The sequence below is a fragment of the Perognathus longimembris genome, chromosome 13 (genome assembly GCF_023159225.1).
Source record: "Perognathus longimembris pacificus isolate PPM17 chromosome 13, ASM2315922v1, whole genome shotgun sequence".
Taxonomy (NCBI): Eukaryota; Metazoa; Chordata; class Mammalia; order Rodentia; family Heteromyidae; genus Perognathus; species Perognathus longimembris.
In genome coordinates, this window is record NC_063173.1 from 59,018,674 (window position 1) to 59,038,522 (window position 19,849).

Sequence of the window (19,849 nt, forward strand, 5' to 3'; positions counted from 1 at the left end):
AGCCACACAGCTTCATTGCTGGCTTTTAGTGGTTAATTAGAGATAAAAGTCTTATGTACTTTATTACCAGGGCTGGTTTGGAAGCTGAGATCCTCAGATCTCAGCTTCTGGAATAGCTAGAATTACAGGTGTGAGCCACTAGCTCCTGAGTCCTTGACTCTGGGGAATTCAATGGAATCAAAACCTGGGGAGGGGGTAGAGGCCACTTTGGCCTCCAGTCCCCAAGGATCTTGACATCCTCTCTAAAGGAGGATGCACAATCGCAGCATGCTTGCAGCCTTCCTTTGTGGCATTTCCCGTGATTAAAAACTTAAAGGAGCTTGTACCTAGAAGCAGTCAGCTTTGGGCCCTCCACGTGGCCCCTTCCCTCTGCAGTAGTGCAGCTAGAAGGCCGAACTTCCTCTTGGTGCTCTTGAACTCTAGCAAGGGCTCTCCTCTCAGTGCCTGGAAGTCAGTCTGCTCTGCTCCTGCCCCCAGAATGTAACGCCCGGGAACCGTAAATCAAAGCAAGCTGGGGTGAGGGACCGCCCCCGGGCGGGGCGCGCCCAGCGGAGCCGCCCACCCAGGCCTCCCGCGTGGGGGTGGAGCCTGTCGGGGGACGCTCAGCTCCGGAACCTTTGTGGCCGGAACCATTGTGCCGGAGCTTTCGCAGTACCCCGGGGGGGGGGGGGGGGGAGGGGGCAAGATCGGTTGGTGCGCGGCGGCGTGGGCGGGGCTGGTTGCCAAGGCGACGGGCCGGGAAGATGGCTGACCCGTCCTCGTCGGATTCCGACCCCGGCCCAGCTCAGAGGTGAAGACTGGGCAGCCTTGTGTCGGGGCGCGGGGACCCTAAGGTTTTCGGGCAGCGCTAGGGGTCCTTTTAGGGCTCTTGGCCGTGTCACGGGGGGACCCCAGACTTGGACCCCGGGGGCTCCCTGCACCCCTTCCCTCCCCCCCCCACCACCCCGGGAGACTGGATCCCCAACTCGCCCCCCCCCGCCCCCTTCCAGTAACCAGGCCAGTTCGAAATGGCTGGACGCGCACTACGACCCCTTGGCCAACATCCACACCTTCTCCGCCTGCCTGGGTGAGTGTCTGGAAGCCCGGCTTCCAGAAGAACGAGCGTGTGGGGAAATAGCCCCGCGGAGAAACTTGAGTCCGAGACGATGTCTGGCTCTTTTGTGTTTTCCAGCGTTAGCGGATTTGCACGGGGACGGGGAGTACAAGGTAAGCAATCTCCACAGACAGCTACAGGTGGTGGAGCAGCCACGGCGGGGCGCTGGGGGGGGGGGGGGGCGGCTGGGGATTGCCTGGTCGGCTTCAAGGGAGCCCGGCTTAGTCTGGAATTCAATTCACGTGTACTGAAAAAAAAAAAAAAAACAACACACGTTTAATCTTTAATTCTGTTGCACTCAGAAGGTGAAGAGAAGCTCTTCATTTCATAATACAGGTTGCAGGAAACAACAACAACAAAAAACCCGTTGCTGGAAATTCTACAAATGCAAAGCCTCCTACTTTAAATGCCTTGACCTGATTCTTTGCTAAAAGGATTAAACCCTCTGAATCCTGTGGCTGAGGGTGGGCATTCGAGGCTGGAGGGAAAGTGAAGGAAGGAAAACCGAGGCAAGCTCTCTTGCCACTAGGCCATATTCCCAGCCCCATGGATGCCCTTCTCAGATTCTGTAATTTGGCATCTCATTTGATTTTTCTCCATGTATGTCATGAGGAAAGCATCCCCATTTTGCCAGCGAGGAGCCTAAGTTCACAAAGATTTCATTGAACTTTCATGTACAAGAGTACATGGCTTGTAAGGCTGATGGCGGAGTCTTCGTTGGTGTGAGGGTGAATTAAGAAGCACAGCAAAAAGCCAAATGAGAGATCTTCTCCCTACAGCTGGTGGTGGGTGACCTTGGCCCAGGGGAGCAGCAGCCCCGACTGAAAGTATTCAAAGGACCCACGGTGCTGACAGAAAGCCCGCTGCCTTCCCTGCCAGCTGCCGCCGCCACCTTCCTCATGGAACAGCATGAGCCCCGCACTCCAGCACTAGCCCTTGCGTCAGGCCCATGTGTCTACGTGTATAAGAACCTGAGACCCTACTTCAAGTTCAGCCTGCCTCAGTTGCCTCTCAATCCTGTGGAACAGGACCTTTGGAATCAGGCCAAGGAGGTCAGTAACAAGAGATGGGATCCAGGGGGCAAAGATGGCAGCCACCTGGGTAAGGACAGCCAGGCCCCAGTAGAGGAGTGGGTTCCCAGTAGGGAGAGGTGGCCCGTGACCCCTGTCCGGAAGGTGCTGTGCCCAGTCCCTGAGCCAGGCCCCTTGGGACCCCACCTCTGCCTGTCAGTGGGGGCAGGGACACGGAAGCAGGAAAGAGCCTGCCACGCTAGCGGACAGGACCGGAAGCAGTACAAGCAAGGGGATGCTGGGGAATATATGGATAAAGAGGCTTGGGGCTCAGGGATGAGGAAGGTTCTGAGGGAAGCGGAAAGGAAAAGAACCCCCAGGAGCATAAAGAGCCCCGACAACATGGACTCACAGGCTCTTCCTTCTTTCCTGTTACAGGACCAGATGGACCCCTTAACCCTGAAGGAGATGCTGGAGAGCATCCGGTAAGAGTCCACCCCTCTCCATCCCCTCCTCCACTGCTTTATCCCTCCCCTCACCCCTCACTCCCCAGGGCTTACTTCCTCCACTACACCTGCCATACTGGCCACTCTCCTTGCAGGGAGAAGGCAGAGGTGCCTTTGTCTGTACAGTCCCTCAGGTAAGCATCCTGTGCAGGTGTGTGTTGGGGGACGAACGGGACCGGGGTGGCTGTAGACAGGCCCCAGGGCACGTGGGCTATGCTTGCAGAGGTCTCTTCTCTGTGCCGTCCAGGTTTCTGCAGCTGGACCTGAATGAAATGGAGGCATTTGTGAACCAGCATAAGTCCAAGCCCATCAAGCGGCAGGTAATGTCTGCTTCTCTTTACTGCCTTATAAGAAATATTTACCTTTATTATTATTTTTTAAAGACAACAGGTGTATGTCAGTGGTAAGTTCTGTAGCCAGACCTAGCCAGTGTTTCCCAGAGGATCTGTTAGGTCCTACATAAATGCCCTGCCCTGTATTGTGGTTCAAAGCCAGCCCAGGGAAGGAAAGTCTGTGACACTTTTTTTTTTATTTTAGCCAGTCCTGGGGCTTGAACTCAGAGCTTGGGCATTGTCCCTGGCTTCCTTTTGCTCAAGGCTAGCACTCTGCCACTTGAGCCACAGCGCCACTTCTGGCTTTTTCTGTTTATGTGGCACTGAGGAATGGAACCCAGGGTCTCATGCATGCTAGGCAAGAACTCTGCCACTAAGCCACATTCCCAGCCCTTTGTTTACTTTTTTGTTGTTGTTTTTGTGCTGGTCCTGGGACCTTGACTCAGGGCCTGAGCACTGTCCCTGAGCTTCTTTTTCTCAAGGCTAGCACTCTACCACTTGAGCCACATCTGACTTTTCCTGAGTAGTTTATTGGAGATAAGAGTGTCATGGACTTTACTGCCTGGGCTGACTTTATACCAAAATCCTTAGATCTCAGCCTCCTAAGTAGCTAAGATTACAGACGTGAGCCACCAATGCCTGGCCTGTTCATGTTGTTTATAAACTGGAATTATATTAACATTTTGCCTATTCTTTCCCGTCCATTAGGAGCATTTGCCATGATATTGAGGGTTAATTTAAACTATGTTGTTGTTTTTTTGCCAGTCCTGGGCCTTGAACTCAGGGCCTGAGCACTGTCCCTGGCTTCTTTTTGCTCAAGGCTAACACTCTGCCACTTGAGCCGCAGTGCCACTTCTGGTCATTTTCTGTATATGTGGTGCTGGGAAATCGAACCGAGGGCTTCATGTATACGAGGCAAGCGCTCTTGCCACTAGGACATATCCCCAGCCCTGGTTTTTTTTTTTTTTTTAAGGTGACATTGTTTTTGACCGGAAGGAGAGCTCATAAATGACCTTAAATGATGTTCATTTGTTAGGTAGTTACATTTGTTGCAGTAAACACCTTAGCACATAAATCCTTTGTGACATTTCTATGCTTCCTCCTCCTCCTCTGCCCTCTTTATTCCCTCCTATGGCATCCGGGGGTATCTGGGAAGATGATGGGTATTCCTTGAGTAACCCGTGGAGTCCTTCTACAGACTGTCATCACCACCATGACCACCCTGAAGAAGAACCTGGCTGACGAGGACGCCATATCCTGCCTGGTCCTGGGCACTGAGAACAAGGAGCTCCTTGTGCTTGACCCCGAGGCCTTCACAATTTTGGCCAAGGTCAGTGTCAGGTCTGGCCCTGAGCAAGTCTTACACCACATTCTCTCCCTGTGATTCCAGTTCTAAGCAATATGCATTCATTGTAGAAAAATTGGAAACTATAGATAAACATAAGGAAGATACAGCAGGCGGTAGTGGCTGACACCTGTAATCCTAGCTGTTCAGGAGGCTGAGATCTGAGAGTTAAGGTTCAGAGCCAGCCCAGGCAGGAAAGACGCTGAGACTCTTTATTTCCAGTTAACTACCAAAGAGCCAGAAGTGGAGCTGGTGCTCAAGTAATATTACTCTAGCCTTGACCTTACCTTTTGGTAAGAGACAGTGCAACAGTGCCCAGATCCTGATTTCTTTTTTTTTTGGCCAGTCCTGGGCCTTGGACTCAGGGCCTGAGCACTGTCCCTGGCTTCTTTTTGCTCAAGGCTAGCACTCTGCCACTTGAGCCACAGCGCCCCTTCTGGCCGTTTTCTATATATGTGGTGCTGGGGAATCGAACCCAGGGATTCAAGTATACAAGGCAAGCACTCTTGCCACTAGGCCATATCCTCAGCCCCCCAGATCCTGATTTCAAGTCCCGGTAACCAGCACACAGACACACACAAAAAAGGAAAGGAAAGAAAAGAAAATATATCCCCAAATCCCATCATCTGTGGATGGCTACTATTAAAGTTCTATCCTTCTAGACATTTTCATGAGTGGATAGTTTAATGATTTCATACAAATATAACTTTATATAAATACCTGTATAAAAATGTGACTTGTTCCTCTCTGATCATGGTATATTATCAGTGTCTTTCCATGTCTATAAAACCACATTATCACTGCGAAAGGCCCTTGCATTAACCATTACTTAGATGCACTGTATATAGATGTACTTACTCAGTTATTTTTAGGTTTATCCTTATTGTTAATTTTACTGCAGTAATCTTCTTTTCCCAGTATCTTTCTTTGTGTGCTTGTTAAATACTTCTTTTCTTTTCTTTTGCCCGTCCTGGGCCTTGGACTCAGGGCCTGAGCACTGTCCCTGGTTTCCTTCTGCTCAAGGCTAGCACTCTGCCACTTGAGCCACAGCGCCACTTCTGGTCGTTTTCTATATATGTGGTGCTGAGGAATCGAACCCAGGGCTTTATGTATGTGAGGCAAGCACTCTTGCCACTAGGCCATATTCCCAGCCCCTTGTTTAAGTACTTCTGACCATGCCTTCTCTAGGCAGCAACTTGTCCAAATGATATAAACAAAAGGATTTTATTATTGTTCTGTGCTTGTTGGTCCTGGGGCTTGAACTTGGGGCTTGGCGCTGTCTCTGAACTTGGTTGCTCAAGGTTAACACCACTTTGAGCCATAGCTCCGCTTCTGGTTTTTCTGGTGGTTAATTGGAGATAAAATTCTCAGGGACTTTTACTGTTTGGGCTGGCTTCCAACCTTGATCCTCAGATCTCAGTCTCCTGAGTAGCTAGGATTCCTGAAGGGTTTTTGTTTTGTTTTGTTGTTGTTGTCAGTCCTGGGCCGTGGACTTCAGGGCCTGAGCACTGTCCCTGGCTTCTTTTTGCTCAAGGCTAGCACTCTACCACTTGAGCCACAGTACCACTTCTGGCCATTTTCTGTATATGTGGTGCTGAGGAATCAAACCCAGGGCTTCATGTATACAAGGTGAACACTTTACCACTAGTCCACATTCCCAGCCCCTCCTGAAGGGTTTTGTCACATAGTGCTAAGCTTCCCTGCAGAACATTGACCAACACGGAATGAGGGAGGGAGGGACCGTGGCTCTGAGAAGTCCAGATGTTTGAGCCCTTTCTTCACAGATGAGCCTCCCCAGCGTCCCTGTCTTCCTGGAGGTTTCTGGCCAGTTTGATGTGGAGTTCCGGCTCGCAGCTGCCTGCCGCAATGGAAACATCTATATCCTGAGAAGGTAGCTATGTCATGAGTGTGGGGACACCTTGGAAACCTGGTGGTTTCTGAAATTTGCAAGATGAGCCAGGAGCTGGTGGAGCTGGAATTTGAGGATGAAAAGAGCTGAGATGTTAATTTTATTTTATTTTATTGGTCAGTCATGGGGCTTGAACTCAAGGCTTAGGCATCATCCCTGATCTCTTTCACTCAAGGCTAGTGCTCTACCTCGTTGAGCCACAGCTCCACTTCTAGTTTCTGATGGTTAATTGGAGATAAGAGTCTCAAGGGGACTTTTCTGCCCAGGCTAGCTTCGAACTTCCATCCTCAGATCTCAGCCTCCTGAGTAACTAGAATTACAGGCGTGAGCCACCAGCACCAGGCTACAGTTGAGAATTTTTCAAGGAGCCTGAGCCCATGTATATAGATGAGTGCCTGAAAGCTTCTGAGATGGAAGCTAGCAAAGCAAAAGCCCCACAGGGGGGCGCTAATGCTTGAACAGTGTGTGCTATCACAAGGTGGAAGGAACAGAAGTGGTGGTATTTACCACATCACTTTACAATGTATGCAGTACTTCAGCATTAGTTTGATACTCTACACATTATTTACTTATTTACTTATTTTGTGCTACTACTGGGGCCTAAACTCAAGGCCTAGGTGCTGTCCCTTAGCTTTTTTTTTCTTTTTTTTTTCCCTCAAAGCTAGTGTTCTACCACTTGAGCCACAGCTCCACTTCTAGCTTTTGTATATGTGGCTAATTGGAGTCTCATAGACTTTACTGCTTGGGCTGGCTTGGAACTGCAATCCTCAGCTCTCAGTCTCCTGAATAGCTAGGATTACAGGGGTGAGCCACCAGTGCCTGGCCACTATGGAGTTTAATATTGTATATGCATATATATGTATATTTAAATTACTCTGCTTTGGTGTGGTGGCACAGGCCTGTATAGTCCCAGCAGTCAGGGGGCTAAAGCAGGAAGATTACCCAAGCCCACAAATATTCCACAGCATAGCAAGACCCTGTTTATTTGTTGTGTTTTTGTTGCCAGTCCTGGGGCTTGGACTCAGGGCCTGAGCACTGTCCCTGGCTTCTTCCCGCTCAAGGCTAGCACTCTGCCACCTGAGCCACAGCGCCACTTTCGGCTTTTTTCTATATATGTGGTGCTGAGGAATTGAATCCAGGGCTTCATGTATACAAGGTGAGCACTTTACCACTAGGCCATATTCCCAGCAAGACCTTATTTTAAAAAGACAAAAAAAGGGGCTGGGGATATAGCCTAGTGGCAAGAGTGCCTGCCTCGGATACACGAGGCCCTAGGTTCGATTCCCCAGCACCACATATAAAGAAAATGGCCAGAAGCGGCGCTGTGGCTCAAGTGGCCGAGTGCTAGCCTTGAGCGGGAAGAAGCCAGGGACAGTGCTTAGGCCCTGAGTCCAAGGCCCAGGACTGGCCAAAAAAAAAAAAAAAAAGTAAAAAAAAAAAAGACAAAAAAACAACAAACCCCAAAACACAAAACAAAACAATACCTCTCTGGGTGGAGAGTGGAAGAGGGACTGGAGGCTTGCGGTGGGGGGGTGGGGAGCAGGCCTTAGTTCTCAATGGAGCCATGATATTGCCCTAAAGAAGAGTGGGGGGGTCATTGTAGGCTGAAAGCGCTGCGTTTTGGACAGTGGGAACAAAGATGAAGAAGCGAGGGGAGGGCTGGGAATGTGGCCTAGTGGTAGAGTGCTTCCCTCGCATACATAAAGCCCTGGGTTCGATTCCTCAGCACCACATATATAGAAAAAGGCAGAAGTGGCGCTGTGGCTCAAGTGGCAGAGTGCTAGCCTTGAGCAAAAAGAAGCCAGGGACAGTGCTCAGGCCCTGAGTTCAAGGCCCAGGACTGGCAAAAAAAAAAAGAAAAAGCGAGGGGACTGGCAACTCCGCATGCATGCACGTAGCGCAGGCTCTTCATCCGTCTGATAAGCTGCAGGTCCCCTAGCACTGGCCACACGAGGCCAAGGTGAGCTCACGGGAAGCTCTCTCGGGACCGCAGCAGCGAAGGCGGGAGGGCGCAGGGTTAGAACACACACTTGATGTGATCCGGCGGGCACATCTCCTCAGTGGTGGAGGTGGAAGCAGGTCAGGGCCTTCTGCTCTGGGGCAAGTCCTCTCCTCCAGTTAGTTGATGGGGCTTAGGAGGAGGGGGGTGGAGGGTCAGCCTGGGACCCTGGGACGTGGAGAAAGGGAGTCTCTGGGGGCAAACTGCTGTGTTTTTATTCTACAGAGACTCCAAACGCCCCAAGTACATCATCGAGCTGAATGCCCAGCCAGTGGGGCTTGTCCGGGTCCACAAGGTCCTGGTGGTGGGCAGCACCCAAGACAGCCTGCACGGCTTCACCCACAAGGTGTGGCTGCTAGTGAGCACTCGGCCGCCCACCCCTGTCTGCCCAGGAAGCTGCCTGGAGAACCTTCTGGCCCCTCCTACCCTGCGATTCCCATGCCCCTTCTTTCCCCTTGAAGCCCCGAGCCTCCTGCAACACGGGTTGTTCCCCGCCAGGGTAAGAAGCTGTGGACAGTGCCGCTGCCCGCCGCCATCCTGACCATGAACCTCCTAGAGCAGCGCTCCCGGGGCCTGCAGGCCGTCATGGCCGGGCTGGCCAATGGCGAGGTCCACATCTACCGTGACAAGGCCCTGCTCAATGTCATCCGCACCCCGGTGAGCCCCCCTTCTGATACCTGCCTCTGGCTCCTCCTCGTCTCAGTGCCATTGGAGCTTTCTCAGTCTCCAGGCCTCGTGTTGAGGCATCTGGGAGATGCTTGCTGAGAGCTGCAGTGAGGCTGGGTCGTAGAGTGCTTGCTTAGCACGTGTAAGCCCTGGGCGTGATCCCCACTGCAAAACAAACCCAAGCGTTTGTTGGGCTGAGGGGCATGAGTCAGGAAGAATAGTCGCTCAGTAAGGCAGAGGCCCTGGCAACCCGCAGTGCACAGGCGGGAGGGGGCGGGATGCACTTGGTGAGCACCTCATGAGTACAGATCACTATATTGGGGGAGGCTGAAGCCCTTGTTTTTCGGGAGCGTATAATCGAAGGCAACTATTGGGCATTAGGAAAGCACCGAGAGCCAAGGGATGGGAGAGGGGGGCCAGGGATGAAATTCATGGGACATCACAGAGTGAGTAACCGTTCATCTACCTGGCAAATCAGATTACCAAGTGGACAGATCAGATAGCAGAAGAACGTCCTAGCCAATAAAGACTGTCAAGCTTGAAGATTTTGTTTTTCTGTGTGTGCTGGTACTAAGGCTTGAACTCCGTGCCTGGGAGCTGTCCCTGAGCTTTTTTGCTCAAGGCTAGTGCTCTACTACCACTTGAGCCACAGCTGTACTTCTGGCCATTTGGTGGCTAATTGGTTGTAAGAGTGTCAGGCCAGGCACCAGTGGCTCACACCTGTAATCCTAGCTACTCAGGAGGCTGAGATCTGAGGATCACAGTTCAAAGCTATCACAGGCAGGAAAATCTGCCAGACTCTTTATCTCCAGTTAGCCACCAGAAAACCGGAAGTGCCTCTATGGCTCCAAGTGGGAGAGTACTAGCCTTCATTGCAAAAGCTCAGGGACAACCCCCAGGCCATGAGTTCAAGCTCCACAACTGACAAGAAAATAATAAAAATAAAATAAAAAATTGTCATATGCATTTCTTCTCAGGCTGGCCTTGAGCCACAGTCCTCAGATCTCAGCCTCCTGAGTAGCTAGGATGACAGGTGTGGGCCGCTGGTGCCAACTTTGAAGGTTCTTGATGGAAAAATATCCACGTAGTTTTGATGGGTTTTGACCAGAGATTTCAAACTCCTAACTTGGCAGTCAAATCAACTGAGCAGACGGGGAAAGATAGAACAATTGATTAGGTTAATTTGAGTATAATATAGGCACATGTGAATTACTATGGTTAAAAAGCCAGGCACTGAAGGCCTGTAATCTTACTGTAATCTTACCTACTCAGGCGGCTGAGGTCTGAGGATCGCAGTTTGAAACCAGCCTGGGCAGGAATGTCCTTGAGACTCTTTATCTCCAATTAATCACAGAAGAAGCCAAAAGTGGCACTGTGGTTCAACCGATAAGAGTACTAGCCTTGAGTAAAAGAACCTCAGAGGCAGTGCTCAGGTCCTGAGTTCAAGCTCTATGGACCCCACTCAATGTATACATGCACACACATACACACATACACACACACACACTGAATAATCAGCAACATTTTTAAAATTAAGAAAGCCAGGCACCATTGGCTCATGCCTATATTCCCAGCTACTCAGGAGTCTGAGATGTGAGGGTTGAGGTTTGAAGCCAGCCTGGGCAGGAAAGTCTATGAGACCCTGATATCCAGTTGACCATCTGAAAACCAGAAGTGGAGCTGTAGCTCAAAGTGGTAGAGCACTAGCCTTGTGCAAAACAGCTCAGAGACAGTCCAGGCCCGAAGTCGAAGCTCCATAACTGACAAAACCACACCAAACCAAACCCTAAGGAATTTGAGAGTATCAGATATAAAAATGGTTTGCATGTTTGTGTATATATGTGGTCTTGGGCCTCAATGTAAAATGGGAAAGCAGCTGGTTTGGGCCTTGGGGTGCTGGGTTGGCAGGAGGTGGGGATAGGTAAAGAGGAGAATGCAGATAATGAAGGGCTGACGTGAGGTGACAAGCAAACTGTGGACCAGGAGGACAGAGGCCATTAGAGGTTTGTGTATGGGAGGGGAGGGGTTATCTTCTTCTTTTCCTTTTGGAGGTACTGGGTTTGCTCTCAGGGTCTTGTGCTTGCTGGGCAGATACTATATCATTTGAACTATGCCCCCAGCTGGAGGCTTGGGTTTTTGAATGGCAGAAGAACTCTGGCAGTGGCCGTGAAGTCAAAGGGGAGGCAGCAAATAGAGGAAGTGGTTCCAGGTCTGCCCCAGGCGTCTCCTCACCAGATCTGATATTCTTCTTCCCTCCCTCACCCCTTCAAGATGCTTTCCTAACTAAACTCCAGTATTTCCACGTAGGATGCTGTGACTAGCCTTTGCTTCGGCCGCTACGGGCGGGAGGACAACACCCTCATCATGACTACTAAAGGTGGGGGACAGAGCTGGAACGGGAGCTGGAGTGAAGGGGACAGGCTGGGAAAAGAGACAAAGGATGTGGGATTGAAACCCAGGTGGACGCACATGTAGAAAGCCAGGCTTGGGGCTGGGGATATAGCCTAGTGGCAAGAGTGCCTGCCTCGGATACACAAGGCCCTAGGTTCGATTCCCCAGCACCACATATACAGAAAACGGCCAGAAGCGGCGCTGTGGCTCAAGTGGCAGAGTGCTAGCCTTGAGCGGGAAGAAGCCAGGGACAGTGCTCAGGCCCTGAGTCCAAGGCCCACGACTGGCCAAAAAAAAAAAAAAAAAAAAGAAAGCCAGGCTTGCACGGGGCTGGACCACTATCTCAACTCATGAACAGGCGAATTCCCGCTGTCCAGGGCCGAGTCCTGGGTCGGCGGGCGTCCAGGTCATGCCGGTATCCACAGCACCTACCTGCCACAGGACCAGTACAGTGTTCTAGAACATAGCTCCTAATTGATCACTAACGGTCGAAGACCATCGAGACACGCTTCACTCCTTCCAGAGCAAACCTTGTGAGGAAGACACACACAGAAAATTGCTCTTTATGAAACTGCTTCTTTGGGGAAGAAGGAATGGGAATATGGGACGGGGCCGAGAAAGACAAATCTCTTTTCCTCTGTTCATTCTCAGGCGGTGGCCTGATCATCAAGATCCTGAAGCGTACAGCAGTGTTTGTGGAAGGGACAGGAGAGGTGGGCCCCCCACTGGCCCAGGCCACGAAACTCGATGTGCCCCGAAAAACCCGACTCTATGTGGATCAGACCCTGCGAGAGCGGGAAGCTGGTACTGGTAAGACTCAGGCCCGAACTCTGAACCCGGGAGAGCTGGGGAGAACTGGCCCTGAACATTGGAGACTTCGGCCACTCGGCAGCTCTTGGGCTCCTTGAAACCCAAGGGACCACCTTGGAGGTTCACCTGCCTCCAAATAATTACTCCTGGAGCGAGAGGGTGCCGTGGGTGAGCACGGAGCCCCCAGAGTCCAGACAGGCAGCCCTTAGTTCCAGATGCAGGAATTCTCCAGGGGGAATATAGAATTGGCCAGGATTCTGCCTCTTGTTCGTTTTTTTCTGCTCTTCGTGTATTCATTCCTTATGATTATGCCAGACGCCTTGAATTAGGCTGGTCCCTGCCTTAGGAGCCCAGTCCACCTGGCCGGCTACATGTGTGGGCCCGGAGTGGAAAGGTTTCTGCCATGGGCTACTGGAGCACACTCCAGGAGGAAGGGATTTTACCCAAAGACGACATTGACTTTACACTAGAAGAGAAAGTCCACCAGGCCCTGGGTTCAAAAACTAAGATTATAAAACTACCTTCAAGAACATTGAAAACCACCTGAATGTTTCTGTAGAGACTTCCTAAGCCTAAGGGTAGACCTAATATAATAATGCTGGTTCTTTCAGAATCAGTCTGTAAAGTGAAGTTACACAGAAGCAGACTAAATCTCCACTACTAAACAGTAGTAGGGGTAGAAGAAAAAACTAGTGGGTAGATAACACATTCTGAATGGCAAGGGCTCCTCTCCCACAAATCAAAGAAGACCATGGGGTCTGGGGGGGGGGCAGGGGGAGGGCAGTCTGGACCCCGGAGGCGATGTGAGCCGTGGTTAGGGATGGGGAGGGAGTGCATTGTTGTGAGGCAGCGGCGACTGAGTCTGGACACAGAGGTAGTGAGTGTTGAGCTTGCTGTGGACGGGACGGCCAGCTGCAGAGGACGAGGCGGCCATTCAATCAGGAGGCAGCCCGGGCACCCACACGTCGCGGGGGACACGGCACACAGTGTCCAGTGTGGACACACCGCCAGGAGCTGGCAAGTGTTGCTCTTTGGCGGGTCCTAGATGGCGTGGGGATCAAGAGGGAGGGTGGGGAGAGAACCAAGGTCAAGGCCAGGGACGCACAAGCCATGAGATGGAAGAGAAGGAGCCAGGCAGCCACGTGAGAGAACCAGGAAGGAGAACACAGGCTGCCATGTCCAGCGTGGCCTAGGGCTGGACCATGGCACCTTGGCCCTTCCTGTCCCTGTGTTCCCAGCCTCTGAAGACCCTTCCCGCAGCAGCCCAAGCAGGAGAGCCCTGCCCGGCTCCAGCCTCTGTCCTGTTCCCCTCCACAGTCATGCACCGGACCTTCCAGGCAGACCTCTACCTTCTGCGCCTCCGAGCTGCCCGCACCTACGTGCAGGCCCTCGAGTCCAGCCTGAGCCCCATGTCAGCCACGGACCGGGAGCCGCTCAAGATCCACGCAGTGGTGAGTGCGCATGTGTGGTGTCAGGCCAGAGGGCAGGATCAGGTGTGGCCCCCGTGCCACACACACGTTCAGCCTCCAGTGTCGAGGCAAGCTAAGCCCCATGCTCTCCGGGAGAGCACCTTTCACCTGCTGGCCACAGAGGTCACCCTGCCCAGCTCCCCTGTTGCCTACTGCCTCAGACAAGCCCCCAGATTTGGGGTAAAGGAGTGACTGCAGGGCATTTCTGAAGCCTGGAAGGGTTCTGGCCATGGCACAGGAAAGAAAGCTGATTGCTTCGGTAGCCACACAGCCCAGGGTGTTAGGACTGACTGGGACGGGGAAGGCCACCATGACCCAGGCTCCAGGTGTCCCCAGACACCGACGCAGGGTGAAGACACAAATGACAGAGAACTGCTGCTGGGCAGCAGCGAGTCAGGGCCCAGCCCAGCCGGCTTGGCCTCCGGTGCTGCAGCTGACCCCGGTGCGCTTCCTGGGGTTCCGCGCATGTTGGGATGCGGATGGAAGAAACTGGGGGGAGGGGTGTCCTGATGAGGAAGCAGGCTGGCAGGACCGACCGAAGTCCTGAGGGCCCTCTCCACCCACTCCCTCCATAGGTTCAGGGCCTGGGCCCCACCTTTAGGCTCACACTTCACCTGCAGAACACTTCGACAGCCCGGCCTCTGCTGGGGCTGCTGGTCTGCTTCCTGTACAACGAGGCTCTCTATGCCTTGCCCCGGGCCTTCTTCAAGGTACAAGACCCTGTCACCCAGGCACGGGAGGTGGCGGCTGGGGTGGGCCAAGTATGGCTAGATGCCCCCAGGTCCCCGCCAGGTTGAGTAGGAAAGTGGGCAATGTCTGACTCCAGCTCAAGACCAGGCTTGGCCTGGCAAGGGTGTCTGCAAGGGTCTGTTACCTTTCTCCCAATCTGAGAGGCCCCAGGGAGCCACACAGAAAGTTCTGGAAAACAGTAGAGCCATTGAGGACTGGGGTACTCAGGAGCCCACCGTGCTTCCCAACTGTGTCTGCTACAGGAAGGGAGCCCCACTCTGCCCGGGGCAGACGGCAGCCTCCACCCTGCATAGTGTAGGGGTCTAGGTTTACCCGGGCTCCCCTCCCCACCCTGCCAAGTTCCTAAGATCCCACCATCATCCACAGCCCCCAGAGGGACTCGAGACACAGCAGAGACCGTGGGCACAGGTGCCGCTGTGGAGTCTCACACTATCCAAAGGCGTGATGCCTGACTTTCCTTCCTCTTTGTCCTCCCACCAGGTCCCCTTGCTGGTGCCAGGGCTCAGCTACCCCCTGGAGACCTTTGTGGAGAGCCTCAGCAGCAAGGGCATCTCAGACATGATCAAGGTAGGTCACCCGCCCTGCTTCCTAGAGGCCAGGCAGGGCTCCAGGGAGGACGTCAGGGGTGGGGTGGGTAATGCGCCCCTAGGCTTGGGTAGGGGTCATCCAGGTATAGCTTCCCAGCCCCTCTTCATCCCTCTGGACTTGACCTGGGGGCCTGCAGTGAGGGTCAGCACAAACCAGGGGCTCGGCCTTGGCAGGGAGCAGAGGGGGGTCAAGATTTAGGTCCCAGGGCTGGGGATATGGCCTAGTGGTACAGCGCTTGCTTGGCATACATGAAGCCTTGGGTTCGATTCCTCAGCACCACATATAGAAAATGGCCAGCAGTGGCGCTGTGGCTCAAGTGGCAGAGAGCTAGCCTTGAGCAAAAAGAAGCCAGAGACAGTGCTCAGGCCCTGAGTTCAAGCCCCAGGACCGGCCAAAAAAGAGATTTGCGTCCCCATGTCATGGCTCCTCTTCCCTAGGTGTTGGTGCTCCGCGAAGGCCGCAGCGCCCCCCTGCTGAGCGCCCACATCAACATGCCGGTGAGCGAGGGGCTGGCGGCCGCCTGAGGCTCGGCCAGCGGCCACGCCCCCGTGGGCTGGAGCCAGGCACTTCCGGCGCCGGGTGGGTCCAGCGGCGTCAGGCCACGCCCTCTGCTGCCCAGCCGGGCACCACCCACGCCGCTGCGAGGGGGCGGGGCTAGCGCCTCTCTCCCAGGCGGCCCCTGCCCCTCCCTCGGGACCCCAGGCACTGCCCACCGCCCTGCTGCCCAGCACCCTTCCCAGCGCCTCCCAGAACCTTCACCAGGCCCCGGAAAGCTGCGAGGCTCTCAGTCAAGCCGAGAAGAGAGGCTCCGCCCTTCTCCATCCCCCTGAGGCACACGGCCGCGTGGCTGTCCACCGCAGGCCCCTTCACCCCTGGGGTTCAGAGGCCAGGTGAAGCAGGAAGCATCCCGCTTCCTCCTGGGCAAGCCAGAGGCGCTGCTTCGCTGCGGCCCGAGGAAATGCCGCCTTCCCAAGTCCTGAACTCAGCCGCTCCCTCGAGCCTCTGAGGCCCAGAAGTTTTCCAATTTAAAAGGTGATTCTAGAGGGCAGAGGGGGGGTCCGTGGAGGGAGTTAGAGACCCCACCCCTCCCCAGAGCTCCCTCCTGGAGAACACACAGCAGCTGCTTCTGACCTGGATGCCCAAAGATAACATCCCTGGAAAGGAAGGCCATGCTACACAGCACGGGTGGGCTGGTGGTACCAGAACAGGCATTTGTGGGGCTAGGGGAGGTAGCCCAGTGTACAGATGCCCAGAAGTGCCCATCAGGATGCTAGTCTACACCTGAGAGCCAAGTCAGCCCAGTGGATAGTTTACAAGGCGATGGCCGGAGTGGGACAGAATATACTAGAAAAGCACCCACCAGAAGTGTGGAGTGAAGCTGAGGACTCAAGGTATGTGTTTAAATCCCAAAGGCCAAAGACCCCGGGCCTCCTCACAGGCTGCCTGAAGCCACTTGGGGAGTCAGGATCACTGCTCCCTACCCCCCCCAGCCCCTCCTGACTGTGTTGTCCTGGCACACAGCTTTCAGGAAGAAAGGGAATCCCACTAGGCTTCAGTCTCCAGATTGTTGCTGAGCTGCTTTCAGCTCTCACACCCTCCAAGCCGGGCAGAGAAAGATGACTGACAGCAGTAACTGCCCAGCTTCTGCCCTCAAACCCCAAGCGCCCCAAGATGGCCACCCGTGCCCAGTAACAGCCTCTATGCCCCAAATGCAACAACAAGGGAAACGGGGCACCCCACCGCTTCCAAGAAGGGTATCCCTGGCCAGGTTAAGAGAAACAAGGGGTCTGGATAGAAGCAAAAGCCCATCCCTGGGCTGGGAATATGGCCTAGTGGCAAGTGCTTGCCTTGCATACATGAAGCCCTGGGTTCGATTCCTCAGCACCACGTATATAGAAAACGTCCAGAAGTGGTGCTGTGGCTCAAGTGGCAGAGTGCTAGCCTTGAGCAAAAAGAAGCCAGGGACAGTGCTCAGGCCCTGAGTCCAAGCCCCAGGACTGGCAAAAAAAAAAAAAAAGAAAGAAAGCCCTTCCCCCCCACCCTTCACAGATGGGAGCCAGTGCAGGGTTGCTACAGCAGGCCAGCAGAGGCACAGCTGGCACAACAGCAGAAGATGCGGACTGGAAACGAGGCTGTGGGGCAGAGGGAGTGCTGCTCAGAGCCCTCAGCCGCAAGACAGCCCAGGTCCAAGGGCCTTCCTGGAAAGGTGACGAGCCCGTCGCTGGAGCTGTGCAGTCCAACAAGGCTGTCACAGGAAGGGCCAAGTGTCGGCCGCTGACTTTCCAGTCCCTTTCCCCTCTCAGACCACGAGCTGCACTGTACACTGTGTGAACTCAGAACAAAAATGTCTGACCTGTGTTCTATTCACGATGGTGAAAGGGGATGTCAATGCCAGCCCCTAATAGTGATTTATATAATGTGACATTATGTGGCTCTTAGTAAGAAACATAAAAACTACATCTTCTGATGAGGACAGAGGAACAGGAAGTAAGAAACCGTGCAGGGTACCCACTAACAACAGCAAAGCTCCAGGAAATCGCATACACTAAGGGTAAGGAGGAGTTGTCATATACTGGGTAATATATTTGTGTATAACAAGAAAGCAGTCTTATTTTCTAGGGCTGTCCCTGCACCAGTCACTTCTAGTTCTTTTAGCACTTGGTTTTTTAAATGTGTGTATTCTTGCTTGTTGTCAGTCTTAGACATTATCAGCTGACCCCCCTGTATTAGATGAGGCCTTAGCCTTAAAACATAACCCCTCTTCTCTTTTAGATGAATCAATATCATCTGTGAATACTATAATCTAAAAGGTTACTATTTATATTGCTATGGAAAGTTATTCACAGCAAAGCCAGAAACTGAGTTATAAATAAATTGCATTTTCTGAATTTTCAAATCTTTCCAGTTAATAACTGCCTTGAATTTATTTGCCTAATTTTATAACACAGCAGTTGCTAACAGATTTCCTACACCCAATTAGATGGTTTCTCTTTTTTCTTTCATTCATCCTCTGCTTCCCTGAGGACTATTTGCTTATAAGAATATTCTCTTTGCCAGGCACCAGTGGCTCAAACCTGTAATCCTAGCTGCTCAGGAAGCTGAGATCTGAGGATTGTGGTTCAGAGAAGTCCCAGGCAGAAAAGGTTGAGGAACAAAAAAAATGGAAAACAGGGCTGGGGATATGGCCTAGTGGCAAGAGTTCTCGCCTCGTATACATGAAGCCCTGGGTTCGATTCCCCAGCACCACATATACAGAAACGGCCAGAGGGGGCGCTGTGGCTCAAGTGGCAGAGTGCTAGCCTTGAGCAAAAAGAAGCCAGGGACAGTGCTCAGGCCCTGAGTCCAAGCCCCGGGACTGGCCAAAAAAAAAAAAAAAAAAAAAAGAGGAAAACAATTTAATTGAAGGTAATAGGATTGTAGATATAGAAAACTCAGAAGAATCTACAAGAAGCTACCTCTTGAGTTTCAGGTATGTTGGGTGTTTCCTAAATCATATATAACAGCATTGAAATACTAAATACTGAAGAATAAACCTAATCAAAAGGCATCACTACGAGAAAAGTCCCGCTTTATTGGAAACAATCAATGAAGAGATAGATACACCATGTTCATGAACTGGAAAATTCAATGATGGACATGCTCATTTCCAAACTGATGTATTATCAGTGGGGTTTCACTAGTGAATTTGACAAGCTGATCTTGAAACTGATGTGGAAGCGCAAGGCTCTTACCCCGACAGACAGGTTGTAGATTAAAAAGGCCAGAAAAAGTTGTATTTTCATACAAGTGATCATCGCACAGCAGGGAAAGGAAATGCCCCACCACTACATGCTATCATTTGGTGACATCTCACATAATTATTGAGTGAAAAAGCAAGTCATTTACAGTGGAATAAACTATGATTGCATTTATAGAAAATTCAGACACTTAAAACAAGCACAAACATAAAACAGAACCGAGAAAATAAGACAGGGCAGTGAAGGATACAACAGCCTCTTCAAGAAAATGGTAATTTCCTCCAACAAGTAGGGCAGTTTTATGAATACTCCCTCCTCCCCCTCCCTTTATGTGACAGTATCAGGGCTGTGCTCTTGCTTGGCTTCTTTGCTTAGTTTAGGCTGGCCTTCTACCACTTGAACCACAGCTCCATTTCCAGCTTTCTGCTGCCTAGTTGAAGATGAGTCTCCTGTATTTTTCTGCCCCATCTGGCTTTGAACCTCGATCCTCAGAACTCAGCCTCTTGAATAACTAGGATTACAGGCATGAGCCACTGCTGCCAAGCCCACAAATATTCTCTTACATCTCCTTATGATTAAGTGAAAAATCATGGAAACATTTTCTAGAAGGTGAGGTGATGCAGAGGGGGAAACGGGATGGACCCGGCAGTGTTTATACACAGTACACAGTGCCAGGCACACCAAGTTCCTGTGCGATAGAGCATACCAACTATAAGACAAAAACAAAAGAACAGAACACACCAACGAGCTCTGAGAGTGTGGACGAGTCTGTGAGAAAGGCGGGCTCGCCTGGGAGGTGGGAGGGGACAAGGCTGCCATTTCATGGGGCAACCATACAACATTACGGATTTCCATTTCACTGTGGACTTTTCATCTCCATTTTTGGTCCAGCCTCCTCATTCCCAGAGCGTTAATGGTCCAGTTTCTCCTTCAAATAACCCTCTGTCCCATCTCACTCCAGGCGGTGTCTGCAGGAGGGGAGCGCATAGCACACACCGTATCCATTTTCCATGCATCCCAAGGTTGGTGAGGTACTGGTGGGAAGCTTGAGCCCCTCCTGGGCTCTGGGGGGCAGGCTGCCATGTTTTGGGGTTTCTCCCTTTGGAGATACATAAAATTGACTTCTGATTCTCTGCTAAGCGCTGCACAAATGGTGAGTGGTCAGGGTCTCTGGGTTGCTGCTATCTCCTATTTTCTTTCCCTTTATTATTTTTTTTAACATCTCTACCACTTTAATCCATCTA

At 52.2% G+C, this 19,849-nt stretch overlaps 1 protein-coding gene across 1 annotated transcript; it reads left to right on the top strand.

Moving 5' to 3' along the window:
* Positions 1–732: 732 nt before the first annotated feature.
* On the top strand, positions 733–16,721 carry Bbs1 (Bardet-Biedl syndrome 1). Its single transcript, XM_048360750.1, has 17 exons — positions 733–790; positions 990–1,066; positions 1,172–1,206; positions 1,873–2,145; positions 2,542–2,588; positions 2,705–2,743; positions 2,857–2,929; positions 4,140–4,271; positions 6,071–6,177; positions 8,420–8,540; positions 8,693–8,851; positions 11,168–11,237; positions 11,903–12,061; positions 13,379–13,512; positions 14,106–14,240; positions 14,761–14,847; positions 15,306–16,721. The coding sequence occupies exons 1-17, from the start codon at positions 744–746 to the stop codon at positions 15,390–15,392; spliced, it is 1,782 nt and encodes a 593-aa protein (XP_048216707.1). The 5' UTR covers positions 733–743; the 3' UTR covers positions 15,393–16,721.
* The last annotated feature ends 3,128 nt before the right edge of the window (positions 16,722–19,849 follow it).

Coding starts and splice junctions, on each gene's coding strand:
- Bbs1 (XM_048360750.1), top strand. CDS start 744: ATGGCTGACCCGTCCTCGTCGGATTCCGACCCCGGCCCAGCTCAGAG. Junction 6,178..8,419: donor AACATCTATATCCTGAGAAG/GTAGCTATGTCA, acceptor TTTATTCTACAG/AGACTCCAAACGCCCCAAGT. Junction 11,238..11,902: donor CCTCATCATGACTACTAAAG/GTGGGGGACAGA, acceptor GTTCATTCTCAG/GCGGTGGCCTGATCATCAAG.